Source organism: Vanellus vanellus, assembly GCF_965231255.1.
Source record: "Vanellus vanellus genome assembly, chromosome: 10".
NCBI classification, from domain to species: Eukaryota; Metazoa; Chordata; class Aves; order Charadriiformes; family Charadriidae; genus Vanellus; species Vanellus vanellus.
The window spans coordinates 12,656,342-12,683,943 of NC_138915.1; the positions used below are offsets into that span (position 1 = coordinate 12,656,342).

The following is a 27,602-nucleotide window of genomic DNA, read 5'->3' on the forward strand; positions in this document are numbered from 1 at the left end:
GGGACGTGCCGGATGGAGTAGGATGCTCCGTTCCCACTGCAGCTGCTGGGAGCCGGGGAGGTGAATGTGTCAGGCAGCTCTGAATTGCTCCGGCTCTGCGCTTCTCAGTGGCTCAGCAGAGACACTGGATTTTCAAGGGAAATGTGCCTCTTAGCGCAGAAGCCCGGAGGAGCAGAGGATGCCGTAACCGCTCCATCACTGACGCTCACTCTCTCTCCCCACCCTCCCTCCGTCTCTCCGTGCCCCCCATCCTCGCCTCCCCCGTTGCCGGCCCCGCGCGCCAGGACATGTTGAAGAAAGAAGCTCTCCTCCTCATTCCCAACGTGCTGAAGGTTTTCCTGGAGAACGGGCAAATCAAATCCTTCACGTTTGATGGCCGAACCACTGTGAAGGTGGGCCCTTCCGCCCCTCTCCTCCCCCCTCCAACGGCACCGTGATGCTTCTCTCCTCCCGCCTGCCCGATCCATTTTTCCTTGTCTCCTGCTTCCTTGCACAAACGCCGCAGCGGCGCTTGGCTGGCTGCGAACTGCCACCGCATGATAGATAGCCCCTCTGCCTCCCTGGGTGACACGCTTTGCAGCTGGCAGGGATGGGTTTTTGCTGTCTCCCTACCACTCCTAACTTTTCTCCTTGCTGCGAGCATGCCCTCCAGCCAGGATGGATGCTCCTGCGAGTCCCCCTGCCAGGGACCAACTCCCTGCAGTCCCCCCCGGGTCCGAAACACCGCAGTGTTACCCGAGGTGCTGGGGGTCTGGCTGCTGGTCACCTCCTGCTGCGAGGTCACTTGGCCCGGCAGTGGCTGGGTACCATCCCGCGGCCCCTCTCAGCACTGCGGGGCCTCATCCTGCACTGGCGCAGCCCCAGGTGCTGGGGAGGAGGGGGCTGTCAATGGGGTGCCAGCTCCCACCCTGGGAGGGAGCCGCTGCCTCCCACCCAAGCCTGTCCATGGCATTTGCAGGACGTGATGGTGACGTTGCAGGACCGCCTGTCCCTGAGGCACATTGAGCACTTTGCCCTGGTTCTGGAGTATTCCAGCCCGGAGCAGAGCCACCGGTTCCTGCTGCTCCAGGACAAGCAGCCGCTGGCCCACGTAAGCCGCTGGGTGCGGGAGGGCAGTGGGATGGCCATGGCTGGTGGCTGGGACACAGGGGAGGCTCTTCTCCCATCAGCATGGGGTTTGGTCAGGGTTGTGCCATGGGGTGGCGTAGTCTCTCCTTGCCTCTGGCATGGTCCTGCGGGCTCAGGGGTGCAAAGGGTGGCCAAAGAGTGAGACAAGCAGGGTTTTACCCATCCCACCCTGACAGCACCGTGGAGATGCTCAGTGCTCCAGTCTGGGCAGCTGCAGACACCATTTGTGAACATTCTCGGCTTGTCCAGGAGAGACAGGATGTTGGCACTGCATGGGACCATGGATAAAATGGGGATCATGGAGAAAGCGTTAGCCTTGGTGGCATAAAGCCCTGCATCACCAGGCAAGGCTGGGCTGTCCCTGGGATGAAGGGATTAGGTGATGCGTGGAGGAGAGAAATCAAATTCTGCCCAAGGGGAGAGGAGAGGGAGGTCTCCTGCCCTGCAGGCAAATATATGTGGCTCCTGGGCTCACCGCTCACCTCTGTTCCTGCCACAGGTTGTGCAGAGGACACACTACCATGGCATGAGATGCCTCTTCCGTGTGAGCTTCTTCCCCAAGGACCCGGTGGAGCTGCTACGCCGGGATCCTGCAGCATTCGAGTACCTGTACATCCAGGTAGGGGACTCACCCCTGGGAGCTGGGAACTGATGGTGCTTGTGACCCACAAGCCAGGGATGGGCCCTGTGGAGGCATCCCTCAGGTTGCGGGTGCCCTGTCCCTATGGCTGTCTGAGGACACCTTCTCCTCCCTCCTGCAGAGCCGCAATGATGTGATCAGAGAGCGCTTCGGCACAGACCCCAAGCCAGAGATGCTGCTGGGGCTGGCTGCCCTCCACATCTACATCACCGTCTCAGCCACCCGCCCCAGCCAGAAGGTCTCCCTCAAGAACGTGGAGTAAGTCCTCCTCCCACTCTGCTGTGCAGCCCCCCTGTGTGTCCCCTCCCCGTGCTCCTGCTCACAGCCCCCGCGTGACTGGGGTGTTCCCAGCAGTGTTTCAGGGTGCTGAGCATGAGATGCCATGGGAGCCCCCCTGCAGCTGGCTGGTGGTTCATGGGCTTGGCAGCAGTGACACGCAGCCCCTGGTCCCACCACGGGGCCATGTAAGACCCCCGCATGCTGACATCCAGCCATGTGTGGCAGCCTTGCCAGGGCTGGTGGGGATATTTGGTGCGAGCCCAGGATCATTTCCTTGGGAACCCGGGCTGATTTTCTGCCTGGCATCCAAGGCAAGGAGAAGGCACTGTGGCTGCGCAATCTCAGCCCATCACCAAGCTGTGCAGCCCTGGCTCAGCCCTTCTGTGCCTCCCGGTGGTCTTAAATCCGTACAGAATCCATCTGTGCAGGCTAGCCTTGCCCAGTGTGCACAGGGAGGAAGGGGGGAGATGGTACCCCAGGAGGACCTCAAAAGAGGTTTGGGGATTTGCCCTGCATCCTTTAAGGTTTCATGAAGGTGACTGGGAGCCGGGCTCGGCTGCAGAGCCTGGTGCCGCTGCGTTCCCCAGCCCGGTGCTGGGACTGTGACACCAGCCGGGGGTCCCATCCCCTTAGGGACCCAGGCTGGGGGCTGCCACTGCTCCGGCTGTGACACCAAGCAAGGGCTGGTGCGGCTCCGGCTCTCTCTGACGGCAAGAGGATGCTCTCGGGCAACATCCCTGGTTGCTGGCCCTCTCTGCCCATCAGCGGGGTCTCTGGCCTGGTGGCTCAGGCAGGCTTCCCTCCCCATAGGAAGGAGTGGGGTCTGGAGCCCTTCCTGCCCCCCTCGCTCCTGCAGCTCATCAAAGAGAAGAGCCTCCGGAAATCTCTCTCGCAGCAGCTCAAAGCTCACCAGAACCAGACTGGCGGCACCAAGGTGAGCCCAACCCACACGGCCACGGCTCAGAGCTGGTGGGGTGGCAGTGTGCCCTCTGCCCCAGCCATCCCGTTGTCCCTGGCTGTTCAGCAGCTCCTGTTATTGCTGCTTAAATCTGCTTGGATGGGGGATAAATCCCGGGGTGACAGCCATGCAGCCGCTCGCTCTCTCCTGAATCCAGTTCCGAGAGCTGATCTGGATTTTGGGGACTGCAGCGAGGATCAGTGGGGTGAGATCAGCTGAGAGCCGTCTCAGCTTGGACAAAGCGGGACACATCAGTTCAGCCTGTGATTATTGTTATCTCTGCTTCTGGGCTTGGGAAGCTCTGGAGGAGGCTGCTGAGCCACTGCCTCGGTCCCTGCAGCCATCAGAGCTCCCTGGGGGGGTTATATATCCCCCAGGAGAGTTATACATCTCGGGGGGGATTATACATTCCACAGGGGGTTATACATCAAGCGCCTGGGCTCCTCCCTGGCTATGCCTCTGCTCTGAGTTACTTCCCAGCGTCTGCCCAGGACGGCAGGGGAGCGGAGACCCCCTCCACCCCATGTCAAGCCCCCAGGCTCGCTACCAGCACAGCCCGTGTCCCATCCTGCGCACCCCTGCTTGGGAGCTCCTGAGTTTGCACCAGCCTCTTGCATTTCTTTCCCCTTCTGCTGGTGGTAATCACCCGTGTGATGTGTTTTGTCAGGTCTCCACAGCCCAGGCCAAGCTGCAGTACCTGAGGATCCTGAACGAGCTGCCCACCTTTGCTGGGGTCCTCTTCAACACAGTGGGACTGGTACGGTAATTCAGGATGGGCTGGGAGGTGCTTGGCACTGGTGCTGAGCGTGTGCTGGATGGGGGAGCCAGGGGAGATGTGGCTCCCACAGTAATTATTTCCCTCAGTCTTGCTTTGCCTGCTGGGGTCCAAGCCCATCCAGAAAAGCCTTCAGAGCACCTGCTGACAGTAGGTCAGATCTTCAGCTCCACACGGTCAGGGTTGGCTCTGTTTTTGCCAGCCTTTTTGGCAACGAGATGATCTGCTCAATGAAGTCAGAGCAGTTTCAGACACGTGCATATAGCTCGGTCCTGCCCTGGCAGCATCCTGCCAACCGTCTCGGAGGAGGGCCACCCTTCGCAAAGGCAACCACTTGTCCATGCAGCGAATAGTCCAACTGGCCTTATGGTCTCCATCAGCAGTGGTCCAGCCCGACTGTTGCTTGGCAGCTCTCAGGAAGCTACCACTGTCACTGCCCGCTCCTCCCTCATCTCCATCAGGGGCATCTCCACGCCTCACCCAAGCCACCTCACATTCTCCATGGCAGGAGGAAAGCCACCAAGCCAAACAGGAGAACGGCGGATCCACTAAGGCTCCAGCCACTGCCTGTGTCATTTCTCCATCCCTCTTGCTCCACCTCCCATCCAGGGTTCTCCATGTATGGTGTCACCTCTCTGCCATCCTTCCCTTTACCCCCACCCAAGGTCTTAGCGCTTCCCTTGCTTTGCCGCCTGGGTTCCATTTCTTGCAGCCTTTGATCTGCTCTGCTTCCACCATGCCTCAGAACTCCACACCACGCAGCTCAAAGGGCTGCTTGTAGGAAATCAGTGATGGCAGAACCACGTGGTGTCTGGTCGGAGCTGTGGCTGAGCGGTGGGAGCTGGCCTCCGACCCTGCCTGGGTGTGCAGCATTGGGCAACTCACCTCTGGTGTGGGTGCCTTGCCTTTCTTTTATCTCTGACACCAAAGCAATGACTGAGCCAGCCTAGGAATTGGACCACGTGGAAGTGGTAAAAAGTATCACAGTATCACAGTATCACAGTATGCTAGGGATTGGAAGGGACCTCAAAAGATCATCTAGTCCAATCCCCCTGTCGGAGCAGGAACACCTAGATGAGGTTGTACAGAAAGGCGTCCAGGCGAGTTTTGAATGTCTCCAGAGAAGGAGACTCCACAACCTCCCTGGGCAGCCTGTTCCAGTGCTCAAAAAGTATTCCCTTACTCTCTTCTGCACCAGTCTGCCCAGCTCCTCTTCACCTCCAGGTCTGGCTTGGAGCATCCTTCCTGGGCAGACCAGAGCAAGAAAGACCTCTATTTTCAGTCAAGGCTTTAGTCTTCCTTTCTAAAATGCATTAACTCCCTCCTCTGCTTCCTTCTCTCAGAGGCAATGTCAGATCAGACAGATTTGTAACACGCTGTTACTTTTCTCTACTGACACCAGCAGGCCTGAATATTTCATGTGGACAGTCGGTTCAGTGCTTTATTTTTAAATAGCCTTGGCATCCTGCACACCGTTCCCAGCTCTGCAGAGAGGCTCAGGGAGGGGGGGTCATGGCACCAGCTTCACCTGCTGCTCTGCAAAAGCCACCCGGGACCTGGCCGAGCTGCCGACATAGAGGCTTGGCTCCATGGAGACAGCCACGTGCAGCCCATGCAACCCCAGGATGCGTTTATTCACCCCTGTCCGTCTGTCTCTCTCCATGTGCTCGTGCTACCAGGACGAGAAGCAGCCAGCCACCACGCTTCTGGTGGGACCCCGGCACGGCATCAGCCACGTCATCGACCTGAAGACCAACCTCACCACGGTGCTGTCGGAGTTCAGCAAGATCAGCAAGATCCAGCTGTTCAGGGAGAACCAGGGGGTGGCCCGGGTGGAGACGAGCATCCTGGATGCCAAGGTAGGCACGGGTGCTGCGGAGGCAGGCGTCGGGGAGAGGGGCGAGCGCAGAGGCTGTGGTGCTCACCTTGGAGGGGGTTCAGGACAAAAGTGCACATTGGAGCATCTGCTTGGAGATTTCTAGGGACTCAAAAGCCCCTTTCACATTGCGGTCACAGGGCGCATGGTCTGCAGCATCTCCCCTGCCTGTCTGGCTCCTTGTGCCGTAGAGGGAGGGACTCACACCAAGGGTGTGCGGTGCAAACATGGTGGCGTTCTGGCCATGACCCAAACCCCTACCCAACAGATCGAGCAGGGTCCTTGGGGCAGACAGAGGTAACACAGGCCAGGCAGGTAGCAGGGCTGGAGAAGAGCAGTCCATGGCCATACGTGGGCTGGATGCAGGTACCGGAGGGGACTGGTGGGGTTTCATGCATTAGCAGTGCTTGTGGAACTTGCCAAGCCATGCAGGATCGTTGAATGAACTGGAAATGGTGGGACAGGGGGTGTCAGGCTCAGAGTGCAAGAAGAGATTGCTGGGTATCCCTGGGCGTGGGTGTCCCTGGCTCCAGTAAGCCAACCACCAGCTATCTTGCCAGCTGCCTCCATTATCCTCCCCTTCAGCCCACAGAGCAGTCTTTCCACCCCTCAGCGTACAGGCCCTCCTGGGCCCTGTGCGTTATCATCCTGCCATCCTCTGCTAGTTGTTGCGTGGTGCAGCACTGGTTCTGGTATTCGATCCCCATGGTCAGGCCCTGGCACCTAAGCCTCAGCCCTCTCTGCCGCCCCTTCCTTGCGCTCTCTGTTTCAGCCGTAGCCTCGCAGATGTAATCATGGTGGATTTGTTTAGGGTTCTGCTGCCTCATCTCCTAGGGGATTTTAGCGCTTCCTCCCACCAGTCTCATTAATTCCTCCAAGTCTCTTTCCCTGCTGCCCCTGTGCCCGGTCCAGTAGCTCTGCTAAACTGCAGTAACACCCCGGCAGGTTCTGCCAGAGCTGCGCTCATCCTCATCCCCTCTGCTTTGGCTGTCCTCTCCAACGGCTTCATCAGTGAAGCCCTTCTTTTTGCATCTGTAATTCAGTAGGTATTTGGTCAACCTGTAATATTCCCTCTTCTGCATCCCACTGAGGTCAGTCATTGCCCAGGTGAAGTCCTGGTGTTCTGCTGTGCCTGTCCCTACCCTGTAAAACCCTCAAACCTTCTCCCCTGCAGCCTGGGCTGTGCAGGACCACACGGGGTCTCCTCACTGCTTACGGAGCAGGTATAACCAAGGGATATCATCTGCACCGTGAGTAACCCTCCTGGTTCCTGCTGGTGTCTACACCCCTCAGATATGTGTGTCTACATCGTAATATTAATATATTAATATATTAATAATAGGCTGGTCACGACCCCGTGATGGAGGGCTCACTGCGAGCACAGCATGTTCCTGCTGCCACGTCGCCGGCTGCGAGTTCTGCGCAAGGCGATGTGCGGCGTTAGCTCTGTTCCATGCGGCGCTGCTCAGCTCCTGAGCTCGCAGTGGGGTGCACGGGACCCTCTGGTGCCGCCATCCTCTCCCTGGCGTGGGAGCGGACAGTTGTGTCCCCCCCACCCCCGGCACAGTCCGGTGCGTGGCTGAGACTGGCCGCGGGAGCGGCAGATCTGCTGGAGGCTGAGGTGATGCTGACGTCCATCTGGTATACATTAGGTGGCAAGTCCCACGCAGTTTCTCCACAGATCCTGCAGTGCCGCTCCTCTCAGCCATGCTCTGCAGCAGTAATTAACTCCGTAACACCACGAGCCCTTTCCTGCTGTAGGAGTAGACTTTCTCCCGCGTTCCCTCTATCCAGCCTCCCAATTGCTGGAGAAAAGGCAGCTCACATACAACTTCCCGCAAGCACGTACGTGTGCACAGCAGCTTTACCTCCCTGAGAAATTCCAGGCAGCTGCCTACAGCCACCAAAAGCCCTTCTGCCTGCCTGGAGCGGAGCGAGCATCCCATTTGTGAATCTCAGCAGGCTCAGCAGCAGCACCCCGCCAGTGCAGAGGCTGCTGTTATCTGTCTTCATTTAACCGTTATCCAAAGGGCTGGGTTGTAAAGCCGGAATGTCTGCTCCGAAATGAGGCATATGCTAATCCTACGCAGGACAGCGATGGATGAGGCAAGCTAAGAAAAGCAGGCAAAAAGATCATTACCTCACAGTCCTAATCTGCTTTCTGCAATTACTCTATTGCACGGAACGTGTCGCTGGTTAAAGCCCGGGGTTGCAAATAAATCTGTTTCCGCCGTGAGTCGTAAACCATTAGAGGGTTGTTCTCGAAGTAGTGTCCCGATGGGGACCTGCGCTCCAATCCGTATCGCGCCTGGAAGCCTGTCGGAGCCCTGTGGGTTGCAGAGGGGGTGGGGGTGTCCTCCCACGGCCGTTGCACCGTGATGCCCGGTGCTGCGTTGCGGGATGCTGGTGCTCCGGTGCGTTCCCCAGGTAACGGCAGGGATGCGGGCGAGCCAGCCTGAATCAGTGGGGTGGCGGCGGCCCGTCGCAGCTGCTCGCTGGGTTACTGTGGAAACGGCAGATGTTCGGTGACGGTTAAGGGATTTGTGCAGAAAGGCCATTTTGAATTTCTAAGTGCCAGGTTTACTGATGTTGTGTAGTTGATCCTAAGGGTTAAAAAAAGGGGTCAGGTCACGGAGCAGCCATCAGCCAGGAGGTCCACACACCCGGACCGCACCAGCCAGTGCCACCCAGACGTCCTGATCCGACGTGTGCCTACAACCGCAGCCCAGACAGACCTGCCAGGAAGGAGCGGGGGAAGATTTTCAGGTAACAAGCAGGCTTGAGGAGATGGTAAACCATTTGCATTTAGTTCAGGAGGAAAAAAGATGGTGTTTGCCTTATAAATTATTCACTGGGTAGTTAATCCGTTTGTTTTGGAGCTTTTCCACCCTCGGATTCAGATTCTGATTTAAAACAGCCCATTTGGGATACAAACCCAGGGCTGGTGCCCCTGCTTTGCTTTCTTTAGCTCTTTGCCACTGCAAGGGTGGTGGGGAAGGGGTGGGGGGGCAAATGCTGGGAGGACCCCTCGTAGAGGAGCTGCGCGACCTCAGGACAGGGGAACAAAAGCCTCCAGGCCTCTGCTGCTGGGTCCGAGAAGGGGTTTTATTCCCTGCAATGTCCAAGGGAGCTGCTGGGAGGAGAGGAACAGGTTTTGCCTCGGCAGCCATGGAGGGAGTGGGGCAGGTTTGCTTGGAGATGCTGAGAAAATTCACAGCACGTGGCTGGGAGCAGGATGGTGCTTCCCCAGCTGCGCTGCAGCTGTGCGGGCATTTTGCAGGATCGTGTGGTCATTCCCACCTGGAAAGTCCCCTTTCTGCTGGGGCCATCACTTCTCCGCTCTTCCTCCTGCGCTCCAGACTTGCCGGTGTTTGAGCATTGATTCTGGAGCTCATAGATTTGCTGGGGACAGGGTGGTGGCACACAGCATCTCCTGAGATCTTCATGCATTAACTGCAGCTTATCTCAGTGGTCTGGGAGCCATGCAGACCTGCATCTCCTGGGGGCTTCCCCCTCCAGCCGCCCGGCAGTGCTGGGAGCAGCATTCGAGAGCGGCCGATGCTTTTGAGCCAGCTCAGATTTGGGTTTCCAGGCGTGCATGTCCCGTCCTCCCCAGTGCGGGACTGCAAAGCCCTGTTCTATCTTCCAGCATCCCAGGAAAGGGCAGTGTCAGCATCTCCTGCCCAGCGCCCAGCAGCGCTGTTAGGGTGCAGAGGGGCTGCTGGTCCCCCACGCCCCCCCCCACGCCCCCCCCCAGGCTCCCCAGCGCAGGAGGTGTGGGGAGATGTGCTCAGCTTCCCGGGCACATCGGAGCCAGCGCCTGACGTCCAGCCTGGTGGTTCCACCAGGTCGCACCCCTGGTTGTGCGGCTCCGCAGCTCCCGCAGAAGCAAAGGGTTTGTTCTCAGTGAAACGCCTTTTCAAATGGAGCGTTTCTCCTTTCTGATTTACACAGCTACGCGCCGCCAGGCTTTTTATTATTAACAGTCTTGACATTGGCAAAAAGAAAAAAAAAAATGCTGCCACAGCCCTCCGAATGGGAATGAAAGAGGAACGGCTCAAGGGGCAGCCGCATCGCCTGAGCCCGGACAAGCATCTGCAATTTAAGGGAGGAACCGTCGCAGGCTGCGCCTCGTCCCCGCGCGGGGCTGCGGGGCAGGAGCCCACAGCAGCTGGCCCCTCGCCAAGCTCATTCAATCAAAGGCATTGGGGTAATTGACTTCATGTCTCCCAGCGGGGCCTGCCGCCAGCCGGCGCTTTAGCCGAGATCAAGACTCGACGGAGGAAAACAAAGGAAAAATTAATTCAGAAAGGTCCCCGGCTGGTGCTGCGCCTGGAATCTGGCTATTGATGTCGGCGTCCCGGGGGCCCTGGCGCGCCTCCAGCCTGCCATGGAAATAAAAAGCCGGCGTGTGCAGCCGGGGTGCAGCCTTCTTCTGTCCCACTGGCAGGAGACAAGTCCGGCCGTCCGGCCCTCTCTCCCGCTGGCGATGGCATGGGGACCCCTCTGCCTCCCAGTCTTCCCCACCACAGCTGGCGGCAGCGGGTGCCGGCATGGCCACAGCCAGCCCCAAGCTCAGAGCTTCCTCCGAGCATGGCAGGGGCGTGCTGTGGGTGCCGAGGCTATACGTACTTTTGCCAAATTGTAGTCTGAAAACAGTGGGGAGCTCCATCAAACTGACGAGGGCAGGTGAGGCCGGCTTTACTCCCGCTCACGCAAGCAACGACTGAAGCCCATCAGATTTTTTCTACACGAAGAGAGAGACTTCGCAGTGATGAAGGACCTAAAGAATTTGTCTCTGTTTGCATTAAGCCATTCTGAAACGCTGTCATCTCGTGGGAAAGAAGGAGGGATTGAGATTTCCTTTGGCTCAGTACCTGGGGTGGGAGGTGTGGATGCAGTTTTCCCCCTCGCAGAGCCTTTCTAGCGGGATGTAAAGCGAAACACGTACCAGCGTGTGGTGCCAGCCCCAGTGCCACCCATAGCGCTGCCCGTGGGCACTGGGACGGCAGCCAGCCAGAAACAAACACAAGAGTCAGCCAACATGTGGAGAAGATGAATTTCCAAGCCTGCAAAGCCAAATCTGATTTGTTTATTTAAAAAAAAAAAAAGCGAAGCAAACAAACAAAAAAAAACAACAAAAAACCCCCAAAACAAAACAAAATGAAAAAAATCAACAAACAAGCAGACCTGGGGCATCCAGTGCTGTGGGCATGAGCACAGCCTGGTGCTGCTGTAACTTTGGGAGTCCTGAATTTGCTTCAACAAATAGGAAACATGGAGGATGCCAGCAGTGCCGTGAGGCACTGGTTATCAGAAATCTCCCAGAGAAGAGCACGAGTCCTTTGCGTAGCCATGGGGGAGATGCAAGCCGGCCAGGGTGGCACCTGCAGCACGATGAGAAGGTGTAGGCTGGACCTACGCCTTCTTCAGGACACAGCACCGCCATCAAAGTGGAGAGAAGGAGACAACCTACGAGTTTGCGGTCTATAGAGGTACCTCTCCATCCGCTGTGACATTTGGTGGGACCGTGCAGGGAACAAGGAGGGTGTTCGCCCGGCTGAGGCGGTGGCTGCTCAAACCCTGAGGGAGGAGACGCTGCTGCAGAAACCTGAAGGTCTGCCGCTAACAAAGGCAGGAGGTTTATTGATCAACAAATGGGAAATAATGATCCTAATCACAAGCAGCCTGGTATTGATAGAGCTGAGTTAATAATGCTTAAAGGGAGGGAAGGAAAGGTCAACGTACAAGTGAAAAATTGACTGCTGTCTCGTTAGGCCCGGATGCTTATATTATTAAATATAAACTTGGCAGCGCACCTCAAGTAAACCAGAGAACATAAATTATGTAAATTCATCTCCCACCTTTCTACTGCACTACATTAAAGGAAGCAGGGTAAGACCCAAAGTACATGATAAAGGCGGGAGATTAAAAGGAAATGCACATAAGCTTAAGGGTTATAGCATGCATAGATCGGGTCATAAATTAATTTAAATATGAGGACTGTTAAGATCCTCTAGCATAACCCTGGCCATAAAATTTCATCCAGGCATTCTTCTATGAAACCTTCACCTTTGTCTGAAGAAGCGAATATCCTCCAGAAGGACATCGAGCTCTGATTTAAAGGCAGGGCATAATAGAAAAAGCACTATATCTTTAATAAGCTAATGGAAAACTCATTTCTTATATCCAGTATAAATGTATTTTGTTTTACTTTCTAGAGAGACTGATTGCCAAGCAGTCCTTTTCTCATTAGGACTAGAAAATCTAGAAAACCAGTATGAGTGAAAGATCAAAACGTCAATAATTTCAGCCTGGTATTATGCATTTAAATGTAGAAAGAGCATTAAAATTGGCTTCTTTTCATGTTGGCATATTACAGGTCAGAGATGAACCTTTACCTGTGCATCCTTCTGGGAATCTGATGTTTGACATTTTTAGAGCAGTAGGATTATCCCAGTAAGTTTGCTTCTGTGTAAAACCAGCTTTCATCCTAAAGGTGCTGCTGCCCTGACAAAAATCAGACAGGCATTTCTGCTCTGGCATCCCAGGAAAGCAGAGTCCTCAGGGCCACCGAGGTATGAGCTGTGTCACCATCACAGCAAGAATGTGCCGGTGAGGAGGAGGAAGAGGATGGGCTGCTTGGCATGAGACACACCATCGGTGCGTGGCGGGAGGATAACCAGAGGGTTATCCTAGTTAATAACGTTCTTCCCATTGGTGATTAACACTGTCTCCTCATTAATAGCTGGGGAAGAGGTACTGCGTTTTGTGGCAACTTCCAAAAAAAATCAGTGCCGACAGGGCAGGGAGCAGGTCTTGGAGGAACGACACCACTTTTGCTCCTGCTGCATCCTCCCCTGGCTTCTGACTGCTCACAGAAGTCTCTCTGCTCCACCGCACCACTGGGTTTAGAAAACTGGTGACGATTTACGCTCTTTCAGGTTGCTGCCTTTTTGTCAGGTCTGGTTGAGATTGAGCAGTGAGTTAAAAAAATTGCAGGGGGGTGCAGCAGGGATGTTGCATGAGCCCCAGCCCCGTGGGGACCAGGCCAACACTGACTACAGGCACGAGCCATCACTGCTCCTTGCAGCATGTTTCCAAAGAAAAGGAGGTCAATCCCGTTCGCCACAAGACATGGCTATCACAAGGAAGCCCCAAGCACAGACTACAGTCCTGTGTTGTTGTTACTTAGAGCTCGCTGCAAAGCTGCCCTGAATTTACCATCTAAAACCCATAGAAACATTAGTTGGAAATTGTTCATGCAACTGTTCGGAAAGTCACTGTTTGTTCAGCTCGCCTGTGCCTGGCTGTCTCCACGAGATCTCATTTGCCTTGCCTGCGTGGAAGAGGGTGACCAAGACTGCTGCTGACTAAAAATAACATCTCCGTTAGTTGCCATCCCCGACAGCTTCTCCTTGTAGCCTGATTTCTCTAGGAAAGAAGGCTGCTGCAATCATGTTGCCCCTTTGCCTTTTGACCCCACGAATCCCTTTCAGATCTGTTGGCCCCTTTCAGGGAGATGTGGCAGTGGGGTGGAAGTCTCGAAAGCAGCTGAGCTGCTGCAATCTCGGCGAAATTACCTAGGTGGGTGGAAGAGAGAGATCCAGTCTCGGAACCCCACGTGGGAAAGGGTTACAGCCAAGACCTCTGGTAGTGAGCAGCAGAGAAGCCACCGAGGGCAGGGGAGAGGCACAGCCCGACTGCAGCAGCTTTGCTCACACTCGATATCTTTTTAAACAGCCAATAATCCAATCACAGAGCCCCCACGGCGTGGGCTCCCGGGCCATGGGGAGCTCGCCGGAGCACTGCCGGCAGCACGGGTGGATGGCTTCAAGCTGGCCCTGAAGTGATTTAATCCCTAATAACAATATTTGAATGCTTGACAATTAGAGAAGAACTCTCACGCCGCTTGCTTGCCAGGATGTGAGCATAATCGTTTCTAAGACCCCTCGCTAAGCTGTAATGCTAATCAGTACTAAGATTGCTGTTTTTCAGAGCAGAGGGCTACAATTAACCCCAGCACGCCATGCAGCAATTGCTGGAAGCCGGGCCGGAGGCTGGGCTTGCTCAGAGACCTGGCAGGGAGCTCGCGGCGTCTCGATGCATTGCACGTGTTTTATTTGTAGGCGAGAAACACCAGTCGGGGTGGTCGTGTCTCAGTCCTGTCTCCCTTCAGGAGGACTGATCCAGGGGCTGCTTCTTGCCAGCAAGAACCTACGGTCCAATCTCTGGGTGGGTGGGAGCATCCTGAAGCAGAAGTATCTGAGCAAAGACGGATATAAGGCTGGGTCTCAGAGGAACTGGTACGCAGCTGGGGTACTGGGGCTGCACCACGGGCTGAAGGCAGGCAGTGAAGGTCCGTGACTCTGTACCACTCAGCCTTGGTGTCCCCAAGAGCTAGCTGTGAATCTCTGGCGTGTGACTTGCAGGTGGTGGAAACTACCCCCTTAGTTTTCCTTTTGAAAGGGAATTCTCCCGCCTTGGCCTCTTCATTTAATCTCCCCGTAGTGGATAGTCATCAGCCGTGTCCTCCCTCCCCTTGGCATTTGCTTCCTTTTTAGTTGCTAGCACTCAAACCCCCACTGCTGCATAACAGAGGGGGGAAATGCGCAAATGACTCTATTCAACAGATGGCTTGGAAAACCCAAGAAGGCTTAGCCCTATGTAGAAGGCACTTGTTTTAAGGATGCTTCATATGGCAGAACTGGAGCACGTGGTTTCCTTTCAACACTTATGTCAAGACTGGAGCTGGGCTAAGAGGTGTCACCCCCCCTCACCACTGCATGCCTGCCTCCTTCGAGCTATGTGGAGAATCTCTTATTTCCTTTCTCTTTATCTTGATACTTTCCCTTTGATCTCTGTCATCTCAGGTTTATTTTCCATGATGCAGAAAGAGCCTCATCAAGTGGGCAGGGGCAGAGCCTCTCAGCAGGGCGCCTTTGCTTGTCAGGTTATTTCTCTTCCACGTCGGGTTATTTTTTTTCCTTTCTCGACCTGCACAGCAGCCAAGGAGGGAACTTCTTTACCCTGGCCCTAGGAGGAACCAGCCCCTGCCAGGGGCTGGCGTAGCTTGGGGACGACGTGTGGCTCTGCCCAGGGTTGATGGCTTCACACCCGCGTTTATTGTGTCGTATGGTCCAGAGAGAGATGTGCTGTAAGGCCGGGTCTTCTTTTGCCAGGGTTGGCTTGGGGTTGAGCAGAGCACAGAACCGGCCAGTGGGTACCAGAAACCTCCTGTGGTTATAAAACAAGAAAACCGAAATAGCTTTAAATGCTTTTCACACTGCGTAGGCTTAAGTGGTTTTTAAAACGGGCTTGGTTTGCCCTGGATGTGGTAAGTGAGTTCTCCTGAGTCCTGGAGGGCTGTCAGTGTGCAAGAGATCGAGCATGGCAGGACGGGCAGCCCGAGCCACAGCAGTAGCTAAACTTCCCCTGGGTGCCTCAGATAAGCCCTGCGCCTGGGTGCAAAGGTCCTTTAGGTGGGGGTGCTTTGTGCAAGGGGTAGATGAGGGCTAGAGCTGCCATACAATAACTTTATTGAAGGCACCGTCAATTTTTTTTTTTTTCCATCTCATGGGTTCACCTTGAGCAGTGCTGGGGGCTCGGACCACACGTGGACTGCTCGACCGAGCTGTGCTGGCGCAGGCTGCTCTGCCCAGGTGGGTCCCAGCAGTGCACGGGACCTCACCGGGCGGTAAGAGTGGATCTCACCTCGACAGCTTCCCCGGGCTAGCTGACCCTCTCCTCGGGACAAGCCGGGAGTCGGAGAGTTGCGGTGTCTGCTGCTAGATTGTGCAGTGAGGTTATATGTGCCACACTGATCGTGTCTGATTTTTTTCTCCTCTTTAAAGCAAAGACCTTTTTTAGCGTGCGAATAAATGCTCTCCTAAAAGAGAAAACACCATCTGCTCCAAAGCACAAATTTAATTTTCCAAAGGGTTAGATTTAAATAAGATCCACAGGCTCAGAGTGGTGGCTGGGGGAGCCTGTAATGGGGTTTTGCCCCTTCTGCATCATGCTGGAAGCAGATGGCTTAGTTTATGGGATGGAAATGTGGTGCCTGCAGTGAAACAGGGGTTCTGGCAGCTGGAGACCCCACAAACTCCCTGAGCTCCCCCAGGCCTGATGGTGCTTCCAGGTAGAGCATTGGCATGCAGACAGATGATCGGGAGCTAGTTGCGTGGGGGCCCTGCCATGCACAGCCTATGCCCTGCGGGGCTCAGCCTCCTCCATCATCCTCAGGGGAGTCAGCGAGCGGGAATTACAGCTGCAGCGAGGCGCTTTCTTGTGAGCAGCGATTTGGTGGGTGATCCGGAGCACAGGCATGCACCTGGCTGTTTTTCCCTGTGTGGGTGCTAAAAGTGCCAGCCAGCTCACCAGTTCCACCAGTGCAGGGCTCCGGCACAAGCCCTTTGGAGCGCTGGTCCCGTGTCAGCTGAGCCACATGGCCCTCATGCGCTTTGCCTCTCTTGCCTTCCAGCCACTGGTGTTGCTGATGGAGTGGCCTGAAGCCACCAACTTTGCCTGCCTGATCGCAGGCTACTGCCGTCTCCTGGTGGACTCCAAGAAGATGATCTTCTCCAGGGCCCCCAGCCAGCCGCCCCCACCTCAGATTATCAAGGCAGGTACGTTTCAGCCTCTGCTTTCTGTGCGAGCCCCTTCCCCAGCCTCCCCCTCCTCCTCCTCCCTCTGCCCAGGGCTCTGCAGCATTAGAGAGGAGCAGGGTTTCTCTGGCATCTCCCCTCTGCTCCCGTTCCCCCTGCAGAGCCAGCGGACCCCCTTTTAACCAGAAAATAAGAAGCGAGGAGAAAAGTCCTCATTTTGGATAAGCTCTGACCTGTGGTGTGAGCTTGGATCCTAAACACTCACTGCAAGTGTTGTTCTGGCAGCTCCTAGAGCGGATCCAGGAGGTGCCGGTTGAAAAGACCTGTACTGCTGCCAGCTAAAGGCTGGGTCCTCACAGAACAGCCTGTGCGTTGCTGCAGGGATGCAGCACACGCTCCTTGGCCGGCATCCCGGCTCCGGAGACCGACGTGAGTGTATGCACTCAGCCAGGGACTGCGCTCCTGCTGCCTCTGGACACTGCTGCCTTCATCGGTGGGGTCTGGGCTGCACGGGCAGCGTGGCTGCTCTGCTGATTTCCTGAATCAGGAAGGAAACTCGGGTGTCCCAGCTTTTCAGGTGGCCAGCCTGATACAGGGAGCAGAGGGCTGGTCTGGGCACAGCAGGAGACCCCGAACAGCTAAAGACAGGTTCTGTCCCACCAGGCACCAATGTTCTGTTCCTTGAGGATGGATTGCAGGTGCGAGTCACCCTTAAAATGATGAATGAGTCTCAAAAGTGATTTCAAACAAGAGCCAACCATGAGCCACATGCTGTTGTTCCATGCAGGTGTTCACATCAAATATGTTTCGCATAGGGAAATATAAAATACAGCATCAGTGGCTGGAGATAGGCAAAATACCAACCCAGCTGACTCAGGAAGGTTGCCCCCAGACCTGCCAAGTGACACTGCAGCTCCAGAGGGCTGTGACAGGTCTTCAGTTTAGCTGGCGGAGTGTCAAAACGGCCTCCTCAAGATGGGACTAGCTAGGGGAGGTGGGAGGAGTGCCAAGAGCTAGTAGGGTCCTTGGGAAAGGACTCAGTGCCTCTGAGGTCTGAGGAAGGCACCCGGAAACGGACATAGCACATGTGGGAGGACACACTCACAAGAGGCATCAGGAAAGCATCTGCAGCAACCTCAGTGAATCCAGGGAAAGACCTGGCAGGTGATGTTGGTGTAAGTATATGTGCATGGTTTCCTTTCTTTTCTTTATCTGTGCCTCTTATACTGTGCTCTCTGCTCTGGGTGCCCTACAGAAACACATTTAGTCACATTTTGCTACGAGTGGGGGGTGTTTCCAACCTAACTGGTTGTCATCAGACCGGTCCTTCCCTGGGTCACGTCACCCTGAGATGGGCTACAGGGACACATGGCTGTGGGGAGTCAGAGGAATGTGGTAGGAAGCAGAGAGCATCCCAGAACATCCTCAGGGGCTCAGGGGGAGGCTGGTGGCACCCACAGTTACTGGTCACTGAGGAGATGTCTCAGCATGTGTGAGTGGTGCTTTTTCACGCTCTAGCAACAGTGATAATAGCCAGGATTTTTGCGCAGGGAGATTTTGCTTTGTGGGCATGGTCCAAACCTATGCCAAAAGGGGTAGTAGATCTTGCCCCTTTCTTGACAGTCTCAAGAAACCAATGTCACTATGCAGGGGGCTGGAGTGAGTGTGGGGGGAAGTCACAGTGTGGGTAGGACAGCAATGGAGCAACGGATTCATGGTCTTCATACCAAAGAGTTGGCCCCTCTCCGGATGGCCTGGTCTATCCTCAGGGGTGCAATGGAAACCTCTCTGACCAGTGGAGTGGAACGGTTTCCCTGCAGACCCAGCACACTCAGCCCAGCCGCTCGGGCATCCTTCAGGAGGAGAGAATTTAGTGTATATTGAGAAAACAAAGTCTACACATAGTTCTGGTCCCACCATGGCCGCAGGCTGAGCTGTCAAGCACTAGGCGGATCACAGGGAGCAGGGACTGCTGATCATTAACACGTCTCTGCAGGAACGATGAGAAAGCCCCGCTGGGATGAATCAAGTTAGCCCAGGCTTTAACTTTCCAGGCTGCAGGCAGGCTGTGCCAGAATCTTAAATGTAAAATCGAGCCCTGGCCCATGCTTTTTGCCTAGAAGAGGCGCACATCCATCTTGCCTGAGGCCCATTAAAACCTCCTGCTGAACTGCAGAAATTTTTAGAAATGCACACTCTGTCCGGATGCTGTCAGTTAGATCCATCTCTCCGCGTTTCCCTGCAGAGCCGTATGCCAGATCCTTTCCCCTCCGCAGGAAGGGTTGTGCTGTGCCGGAGCTGCGCAGGCGATTCACCTCCCTGCCCTTTCCTCTCCCTGCTCCCACCAGCAACCATCGTCAACCAAGCAGCTCCATGCCCTTGGTTGCTCTTGCAGCTCTTCGTCAGGACCTTCTCCCCCAGAGCATCCAGCAGCTGGATTATGGATTTTAGGGTTTTGTCCCCATTCAGCAACAGGCTCTGGCTCAGCGTGGGCAGCCAGCGAGGCTGTCCAAGCAGGGCAAGCTGCTTGCGTGACACGTCAGAGGTGTCTGGCCTTGGGAAAGCCTCTGCTTTGGTCCATGCCACCCCACCGCAGCCCAGCGCTGAACGCACGTGCCCAGCTGCAGCAGCCTTGCGTTCACGCACAGCTGTCATTTCTGAGTACTGGTATGTCCATAAATGAGAGAGATATTGTTTTGATTGGGATTTTAGCATTGCAGGTGATGAACAGTATAATACAAACGTGTGTTTGGGGAGACAAATTGTCCAATTTGTTGAGCTAATGAATTTAATTAGGATTTATTTGATTTAATTTATACGTGGTAAGATGGAGCCTGCATCCCCCTGGCAGCCGTTCTCAACACAGCTGCGCAATTCAACCTGCAATGTAGACGGATGCCCCTCCTGAGGGCAGGACCACTGGCCAGGAGTTCAAGCAATATTTCAGCCACTTGCCTCGCACGAGGGAGCACGGGGGGGCTGTAGCAAGGAAACGCGTAACAGCAGGAGCAGGGAGCTCTTTTGGAGCTAGCCTGATCCGATAGCTGTCAGCCAGACAGAAGCAACGCATGGACCATGGGCAGCAAGGGACAAGGAACTGGGAGGGGGTGTCTGTCACTTAAAGTCAGGCAAGCTACGTTGGATGTCTCCCCGAAAGGCAATATTGCACCGCGTTTAGCAGCCTCCTGAGGAAGACTGCTTGGTCTGGCCAACGTTATGCAAAAATGGTGACAACCACTCCTTCTTGCCATATAACGTGTGAATTAGCAGACTGAGGCTGAAGGTCCTCATCCGTGCGTGCAGCCAGGCTGCTCCCGTTGCCCTCTGACTACGGCTGGTGGCTCAGCGATGGAGCACCCACGTCCCCGCGTCTCAGTGCCCGCTGCGTTGGCCAGCCCTCCTCTGGTTCTGCCCAGCTCTGCCTCCCAACAAGCTGCTGGGATCTTGCTTCCTCTCCCTGCTGCTGTCACGCAGCACAGAAACAAGACATTTTCCCAGGCGGCCAGCACAGAGCAGTAAGAAAACTGAGACATTTAGGAAACAGACCTGTCAGGAAAGGTTAAAGGAATTTGCTGTGGTTAGTCTAGAAAAGAGACAGATGGGGAGATGGAGAGGGAGGAATGGGACGATATTTCTTATGTCTAAAGGTTGTTTGTAAAAGGGCACTGATCAGTTGTGCCGCTGGTCCACGGTGTCATTGATCTAATTCCTCCCAAAAAACAGCTTTAGGGTCAATAATTTCTTATCATAAATGTCATCATATTTAACTTTATGAAATTTATATGACTAAACTCTATAGCATGTAAACATTTTTGAGACGGTGGAGCAAACCACACAAGGTAGCCTGTTCCATCAGTGTGTCACAGGGCTTTTGCTGGCTGGACCTCAACTGCTTTTAAATCCTGTCCAGCCGCCCTCTAGGCTCTTCTGGCCTCCATCATCGCTATACCCCAGCCGTACCTAAGGGCCTCACTAAAACACTTTCAACAGCTCTTTGTTAATGGGAATCCAGATTTCATTGACTTAGGAAAAAAAAGGCATGTCAGCTTCTTCAATACCACGTGGTCTTTTTTTGAGCTGGCCATCTTCCACGTCCACCATGTAAATCTCTGTACGTCCCTCTCCCTTCTGCCTCCTCCAGGTCTTCCCTTCTCTCCTTATTGCAGGGAGGGGTTGATGTTTCAGAACCAGAAGGTTCCTTGTCTTCAAATGTGAGCAGTCCCTCCATGCTCTTGGTGGCAACACACGTGGTATCCCTCAGGACTTACCCCTTTCCTCTAGAGAGACCCACGCACTCAGGTGGGGAGGCCAAGGCAAGTGTGGTGCATACAAAGCTGCCCATGGGAATGTGCTCCCCTCCATCACACACGCATTTATGCAGGTTGCTTTAGTTACAGTTTTCCTGCCTCAGAGGTGGGGTACAGACAAGATGATCACCTGAAATCCCTTGCAGCCCATGATCTGTTTGAGGAGTTAGTCAATAGGACACCCTGCAAAACTGCCCTCAGGGACAAGGGGGCAGAACAGAGCTGGCAGATCTTTAAGGATGCTTTCCACAGAGCGTAAGAGCTCTCGATCCCCAGGTGTAAGAAGTCAGGACAGAAGGGCAAGAGACCAGCATGGCTGAGTTGAGTCAATGCTGGTCAAACTAAAGAGCAAGAAGGAAATGCACAGGCAGCGGAGCAGGAATAGGTATCCTGGGAGGAGTATAGGGGCACTGCCTGGTTGTGTAGGGATGGGGACAGGAAGGCCAAGGTGTGGATGGAGCTTAACTTGGCAAAGAACACGAAGAATAAGAAGGGCTTCTACAGGTACGTCAGCCAGAAAAGGAAGGTCAAAAAAGTCTGCCTTCCCTGATGAACATGACTGGCAAACTTGTAACAACAGATGAGGAGATGGCTGAGATACTCAACAACTTTTTTGCCTCAGTCTTCACTGGCAACCTCTCTTCCCACACCCCTGGACCACAAGACAGGGACTGGGGGAGCAAATCCCTCTCACTGTAAGAGAAGATCGGGTTCATGACCACGTGAGGAACCTGAACATACAGAAGCCTATGGGACCTGACGAGATGCATCCCAGAGACCCGAGGGAACTGGCTGATGTAGTTGCCAAGCCACTCTCCATGACATTTGAAAAGTCATGGCAGTCAAGTGAAGGAAAGGTGACTGGAAAAAGGGAAACATCGCACCCATTTTTAAAAAGGGTACAAAGGAGGGCCCTGGGAACTACCGAGCTGTCAGCCTCACCTCTGTGCCTGGGAAGATCACGGAACAGTTTCCCTTGGAAACTATGTTAAAGCACATGGAGGACAGGGAGGTGATTCGAGACAGGCAGCATGGCTTCACAACGGGCAAGTCCTGCCTGACCAACCTAGAAGCCTTCTATGATGGAGTAACTACATCAGTGAACAAGGGAAGAGCGACGGGTGTCGTCTGTCTGCACTTCTGTAAGGCCTTTGACATGCTCCCCCACAACACCCTTCTCTCTGAAGTGGAGAGAGATAGATTTGATGGGTAGACTGTTCGGTGGAGGAGGAATTGGTTGGATACTTGCATCCAGAGAGTAATAGTCAACAGCTCAACGCCCAGAAGAAGATCGGTGACAAGTGGTGTCCTTCAGGGGTCTGTACCTTTTAATATCTTCATCAATGACAGAGACTGTGGGATCGAGTGGACCCTCAGCAAATTTGCAGATGACACCAAGCTGAGTGGTGTGGTTGACATGCTTGAAGGACAGGATGCCATCCAGAGGGACCTGGACAAGCTCAAGAAGTGAGTCCATGTGATGAACCTCATGAGGTTCATCAAGGCCAAGTACAAGGTCCTGCACCTGGGTCAGGGCAACATTTGGTATCGATACAGGCTGGGGGATGAAGGGATTGAGAGCAGCTCTGCTGAGGAGGACTTGCATGTACTGGTGAATGAAAAGCAGGACACGAGCTGGTAACATGCGCTCGCAGCCCAGAAAGCCAACTATATCCTGGGCTGCACCAAAAGAAGCATGGCCAGCAGGTTGAGGCAAGTGATTCAGCCCCTCTGCTCCACTCTGGTGAGACCCAACCTGGAGTACTGCATCCAGCTCTGGAGCCCTCAGCGCAGGAAAGACATGGACCTGTTGGAGTGGGTCCAGAGGAGGGCCACAAAGATGATCAGAGGGAGGGAACACCTCTGCTATGAGGACAGGCTGAGAGAGTTGGGGTTTTTGGCCTGGAGAAGAGAAGGCTCCAGGGAGACCTTATTGTGACCTTTCAATATTTAAAGGGGGCTTAAAAGAAAGATGGGGACAGACTTTTTAATAGGGCCTATAGTGATAGGACAAGGGGTAATGGTTTTAAACTAGATGAGGGTAGATTCAGACTAGATATAAGGAAGACATTTTTTATGATGAGGGTGGTGAAACACTGGAAAAGGTTGCCCAGAGAGGTGGTAGATGCCCCATCCCTGGAAACATTCAAGGTCAGGTTGGATGGGGTTCTGAGCAACCTGATCTAGTTGAAGATGTCTCTGCTTATTGCAAGGGGGTTGGACTAGAGGACCTTTAAAAGGTCCCTTCCAACCCAATCCATTCTACGATTCTGTGATCTGCATATGCAGGACATTTCTTCCGACACTCGTTACTGGCAGATAGGCCCAGCAGGTTGCAGAAGATGATTTTTCAAAAGACCAGCCAGGTGGCCTGGCTGTGCCGCAGGGAGCATGCGTGTCCCACTGCAGTCCGGCACACCAAGGGCTGGAGGGCAGAGAGCATGAGGATGCTTTTCCAGGGTGAGCAGGAGCTTCCCCATGCTCTTTTCCCTTCTCCCGGGTGCTGCTGCTAATGTGCCTGTTGTGATTTTGGTTTAGATTACATCAACGCACACAACCTGCACCGGCCTGCTGCAGCGGGGCACACGGGAAAGAAAGAGAGCGGGTTGGTGGGTGGCTCTGCCGCCGGAGCAGCCGGAGCTCCAGCCACCAGGGCGTCGGACTCGGAGCTCATCAGCTTTTGCTACCTGCATATGCGAGAGCAGAGGAAGGAAAGAGAGAGCAGGACGGATATCAATGAAAACCTGATTTTTTTTGAGGAAACTCGTCCCAGGACCAAATCCGACCCCACTTCCAAAAGCTCTGGCCAAGGCTACAATGGGGCAGCTAATGAGTATGACCCGGATGGCCTTGACCAAGACAGGCACGCGAGCAGGGCCAGGGCGCACACCATAGACACCCACCTGCGGAGCGATGCCTCGCACTTCTACTGCGAGTCCTGCCAAGCCAAAATCAAAAGCCGGCTGGCCTCATGCAAGGGGGGCAAGCCTGGCGGCGCCCGGGACAATATGGTGGACTTGATGTCGCTTCCTCCTCCCGGGAGCGATGAGGAAGAAGACGAGACGACATCCCTGCTCCCTGCCATCGCCGCCCCCCCTCCCGGCTTCCGAGACAACAGCTCGGACGAGGATGACCCCAAGCGCCGGGCGGCTGCCCAGAGCCAGGAGCAGGGCCGGCACCTCTGTGGCATCCTCTATGACGAGATCCCTGTCACGCTGATAGACAACGTGCAACCACGGACGGTCCGAGACCATGCCCAAGAGCTGGATGACGCCCTGGTGTCCACCCTGCAGGCGCTAGAAGCCCTGGCTGCCTCAGAGGATTGTTCGCATCCCCCGCCACAGCAGACAGCAGGTATTTCAGTAGCTGTGACCTTCTTTTTTCCCCTATACCCTTTCTTTCCTACAGTACATCCTTCCCTTTAGTCTCTTTCCCACCCTATATGTGATTCTGGAGCAGCTTCTAGTAAAAACTAAGTTGGGGCAACAGGGTCTAGCAGGAGCAGCCAAGTTATTGCTCAGAAGATTTCTAAGAAGCTGAGGTGGGACTCCTCTCCCTGACAGTGGCTGAAGGAGTTCCTGGTTATCCCATACCTGCCATGGTCCACGTGCCAAGACACTGGGGTGAGGCACTAACAAACCAGTACTGTGAGCATGAGTTCCTCCCTGCTGGGAGGGACCCCACTCAGCTGGTACCTTCAACCCTCCGTCTTCACACGTTCCCATACGGACTTTGCAGTGTGTGAGCCCTTCACAGGGCAAACTTGTTGCCAGATTGGTGTCTCTGGGACCAGCTGGCAGCACAGTCCTTTGTCCCTCTCCCCACCTTGGTTGCCCTGCTCACTCTGGCAGAGTAGCTGTTGCTCAATTTTCCATCTTGCTCCAGACAAGTCCCTGTAGCTCTGCTATTGCTAACACTGGAAAGCTTCCCAGGACCTTTTCCCAGGCCAAGAGCTCTTGCTGAATTGAGCTAGCAAGCCAGCTTAGCGCCAACAAGTGATCTCTCATAAAAGCATTAACTCTCAGTTGTGGGAAGTCACTAAAATTTCTCCTATGGGATGCTGTCCCCTGCATTCCTGGGACCCTCCTGCTGCATGGAGTTCCGCTCTCTAGCAGTGTGTGTGGTGTGAGTGTTGTTGTGGGGTTTTCTTTGTGTCCCTCCTCAGGTCTTATTGTCCTGGCTGCCATCACTCCTGAGTCATCCTTGGATTCTGGCCATGAAACCAACTCTTCAGAGCTAACTGATGTCTCGGAGATGGTCTCTGCTATGAAGCAGCATCAGAACGCAGCCTACTTCCTTGCTCAACACATCAACAAAGAAAACCTCCTGGCCAGAAAGGACTTGCCTTTCCGAATCCAGAGCTGTGCTGCCCAGGCTGTTCTCACCTCACCCTACACCCTCAGCCGCCAGGAGCCGAGCCCTTCCCTGAAGCCAGCTTTCTCTCACCAAAGCCCCAACCTTACCAACTGCAAGAGCAAACAGGAGCAGCCGCATGCTGAGCGGAGCTACACTTTGGCTGTCCAGCCGGTGCTGACCCCCCAGCTTAACGAGCAGAACAGGGGGGCTCCAGCGCCAGGCTCTGAATGCAAAGGTGCAGGCCATGCAAAAGCTGCCTTTGAGGTATCTCTGCATGCCACAGCAGCCCTGAGCAGGGAGCAGTCACAGGACCTACAAGAGAAGATGCCCAAAGAGGTCCAGCCGAGCTCCAAGCTCCTCCTGGATCAAAAAGGTGGTGTCACTCCAGCCATCATTTCAGCTGCTCTGCAGCAAGTGGCAAATGCAAAATGCTCAGCTCCCCAAGTGGTAGCAGCCTCAAAAGAAGACAAGAACATGAATGGTACTAGCAGCTGTGCATCAGCCAGCAGCAAGCCTTTGAAACTTAAAGGAGGTCCACAAACTGCAGAGACATTATGCAACTGTCAGCAGCAGCAGCAGCAACCCTCTCCACAGCAGCACTGTGAAGTTTCTCCAAGTCCTAAAGAAGCTCATGGCAGTAAGGCTGAAGCTTTCCACCTCACCTCAGCAGGTGAGGAAATGATGCCCGGGAAGACTTTTGCCTCTAAAAGCTACCAGCAAAAAGTGAGTAGAGATGCTCCAGGAAAAGCCACAAGCGGAGAGCCAGGTCAGAAGGCGGGTGGGGAAGCCACAAGCCTCGTCTTTCAGAAACACACAGCTCCTTCAAACCAAGGACAGAAAATGCAACAGGAAAGTTCAGCCAAAAGCATAAAAGCTGAGGGTAGCAATCTGCACTCTCCATCACCTGGTAGCACTTTCAGGAGCACCAGTGAGGAACCCAAAGGGCCAATCCAGCTGGTGCCCAGATCCGAGAGCCTGCAGATCAGCACTGTGCCTTCCAAAAAAGTAGAAAAAGTCCTGGAGGTGACCCAACAAGATGCTGATGTCCCAGCTAAACCCAAAGCTCCAAAAGCTCCCTTCAGGTTGAGGAACCTGTTCTCTGCAACATTTCCGACCCGGCTGAAGAAGGAGACGGATGAGAGGCAGGCCCAGCTGCAGAAAGTGAGGCAGTATGAGTTGGAATTCCTTGAAGAGCTGCTCAAGCCAAAGAGCAAAGGTGACCTCCCACCACAGGAGTATCTGCACCCTCCAGCCCCTGGGCGCTGTAGCTGCCAGCTGAGGAGCAGTCCTGTGCAAAAAGTCCCAGGGATGTCCAGGGAGCAAAGGCGCAGCTGTGACTGCAAGCGGATTTGCAGGGGGGCAAGGCCACCCCCTAACCAGCTGGCGATGCCAGAACTGGAGAGACGAGGGAGAGATAAAGTTACTGATGACCAGAAGCAGGCAGAAGCCATTAGGTTGACAAGCGTGAGCAGCCCTTCCAAAGGCAAGCGGATACGATCCACAAGTTTAGAGTCCAGAGACTACCGGTCAGATCCAGAGAACAGCGTGTCCTGTTTGACAACATGCGCTTCCCGGGGAGAGTGCATGGGTGCTCCACACTACAGGAAGCTCTTGCGTCGCTACAGTGTCAGTGAAATAGATAAGACTGATAGGACATCCCTGTCCTCTGACATCTACCAGAACATCTATACAACCAAGCAGAAAGGCCCCCAGAAAGAGCCCGAGCCCAGCATCCTGTGTCCTGTTCTGAAGAGCAAAATCCTGGAAGCCTCTGGAGCGACTGACCCCTCCTATGTCCAGATAGCTCAGGAGAAAAAGAACCAGAAGGGTTCAGCAGTGTTCTCTGTCCAGGAGGAGATGTATCCAAGTCCTGCTGAGCTGCGGGATGAAGACATGGAGGATGAAAAGTGCTGCTCCATCCGGTACTGCTTCTACTATAGAAAATGCGATGTTGCGGATGATGGGAGCGAGAAGGATGAGCTGTCCTATTCCATCCCCATGCAGCTACTCCCGGGAATGAAGCTGGACAATCAGATGGTCCCAGTCATGAGCAGGACTCTTCAGGTCCTAGATGCAACAGCCTGCAGCAGTCCCAATGACAGTCAGACCCAGGAAATAGATTTAAGGACCTCCAGTTTTGAGGGGAGCTTGGCAAAGATCAACACCCTTCGAGGTCATGCCTACAGCTTTCCCAATGGGTTTCTGCAAGTGCAGCTGGACACCAACGAGCTTCTGACTATCCTGAGGCAGTGTGTGGTGAGCCCTGACGTCCGGGACTGCAAACCCTACATCTCCCAGCTGGCTGAGTACAAGCAAGAGCTCGCCCTCAAGTTCAAGGAGTTTCGGGCATCCTGCCGCCGCGTGGCAGCCGTCGACAAGAGTCCTACCCACATGCTCTCCGCCATCACAAGCAGCTTCCAGGTGCTAAGCAGCCTCATCGAGACATTTGTGAGGCTGGTGTACGTCGTGCGCTCGGAGTCTCAACGCCAAGAGCTGCTGACAAAGGTGGAGGAAGTGGTGAGAAACTACACCTTCCTCCTGAAGGCTGCGGAGGAGTCTACAGCCAGAACGCTGAGCCACCAGCAGACGGTGGAGCAGCTTGCCCGCCAGTCAGCCACGGTTGCCACTGTCATGGGCACACTCACGCGCTCCCTAAAGACGTTGATCAATAAGTAA

At 54.6% G+C, this 27,602-nt stretch overlaps 1 protein-coding gene across 1 annotated transcript; it reads left to right on the forward strand.

Annotated features, from left to right (window-relative positions):
* Positions 1-284: 284 nt before the first annotated feature.
* Positions 285-27,602, forward strand: FRMPD3 (FERM and PDZ domain containing 3; the record flags this gene model as incomplete). Its single annotated transcript, XM_082488306.1, has 10 exons — positions 285-392; positions 959-1,090; positions 1,628-1,747; positions 1,890-2,026; positions 2,858-2,981; positions 3,673-3,762; positions 5,460-5,639; positions 16,140-16,284; positions 23,109-23,924; positions 24,736-27,602. Exons 1-10 carry the CDS (start codon positions 288-290, stop codon positions 27,600-27,602), a joined length of 4,716 nt encoding a protein of 1,571 aa, XP_082344432.1. The 5' UTR covers positions 285-287.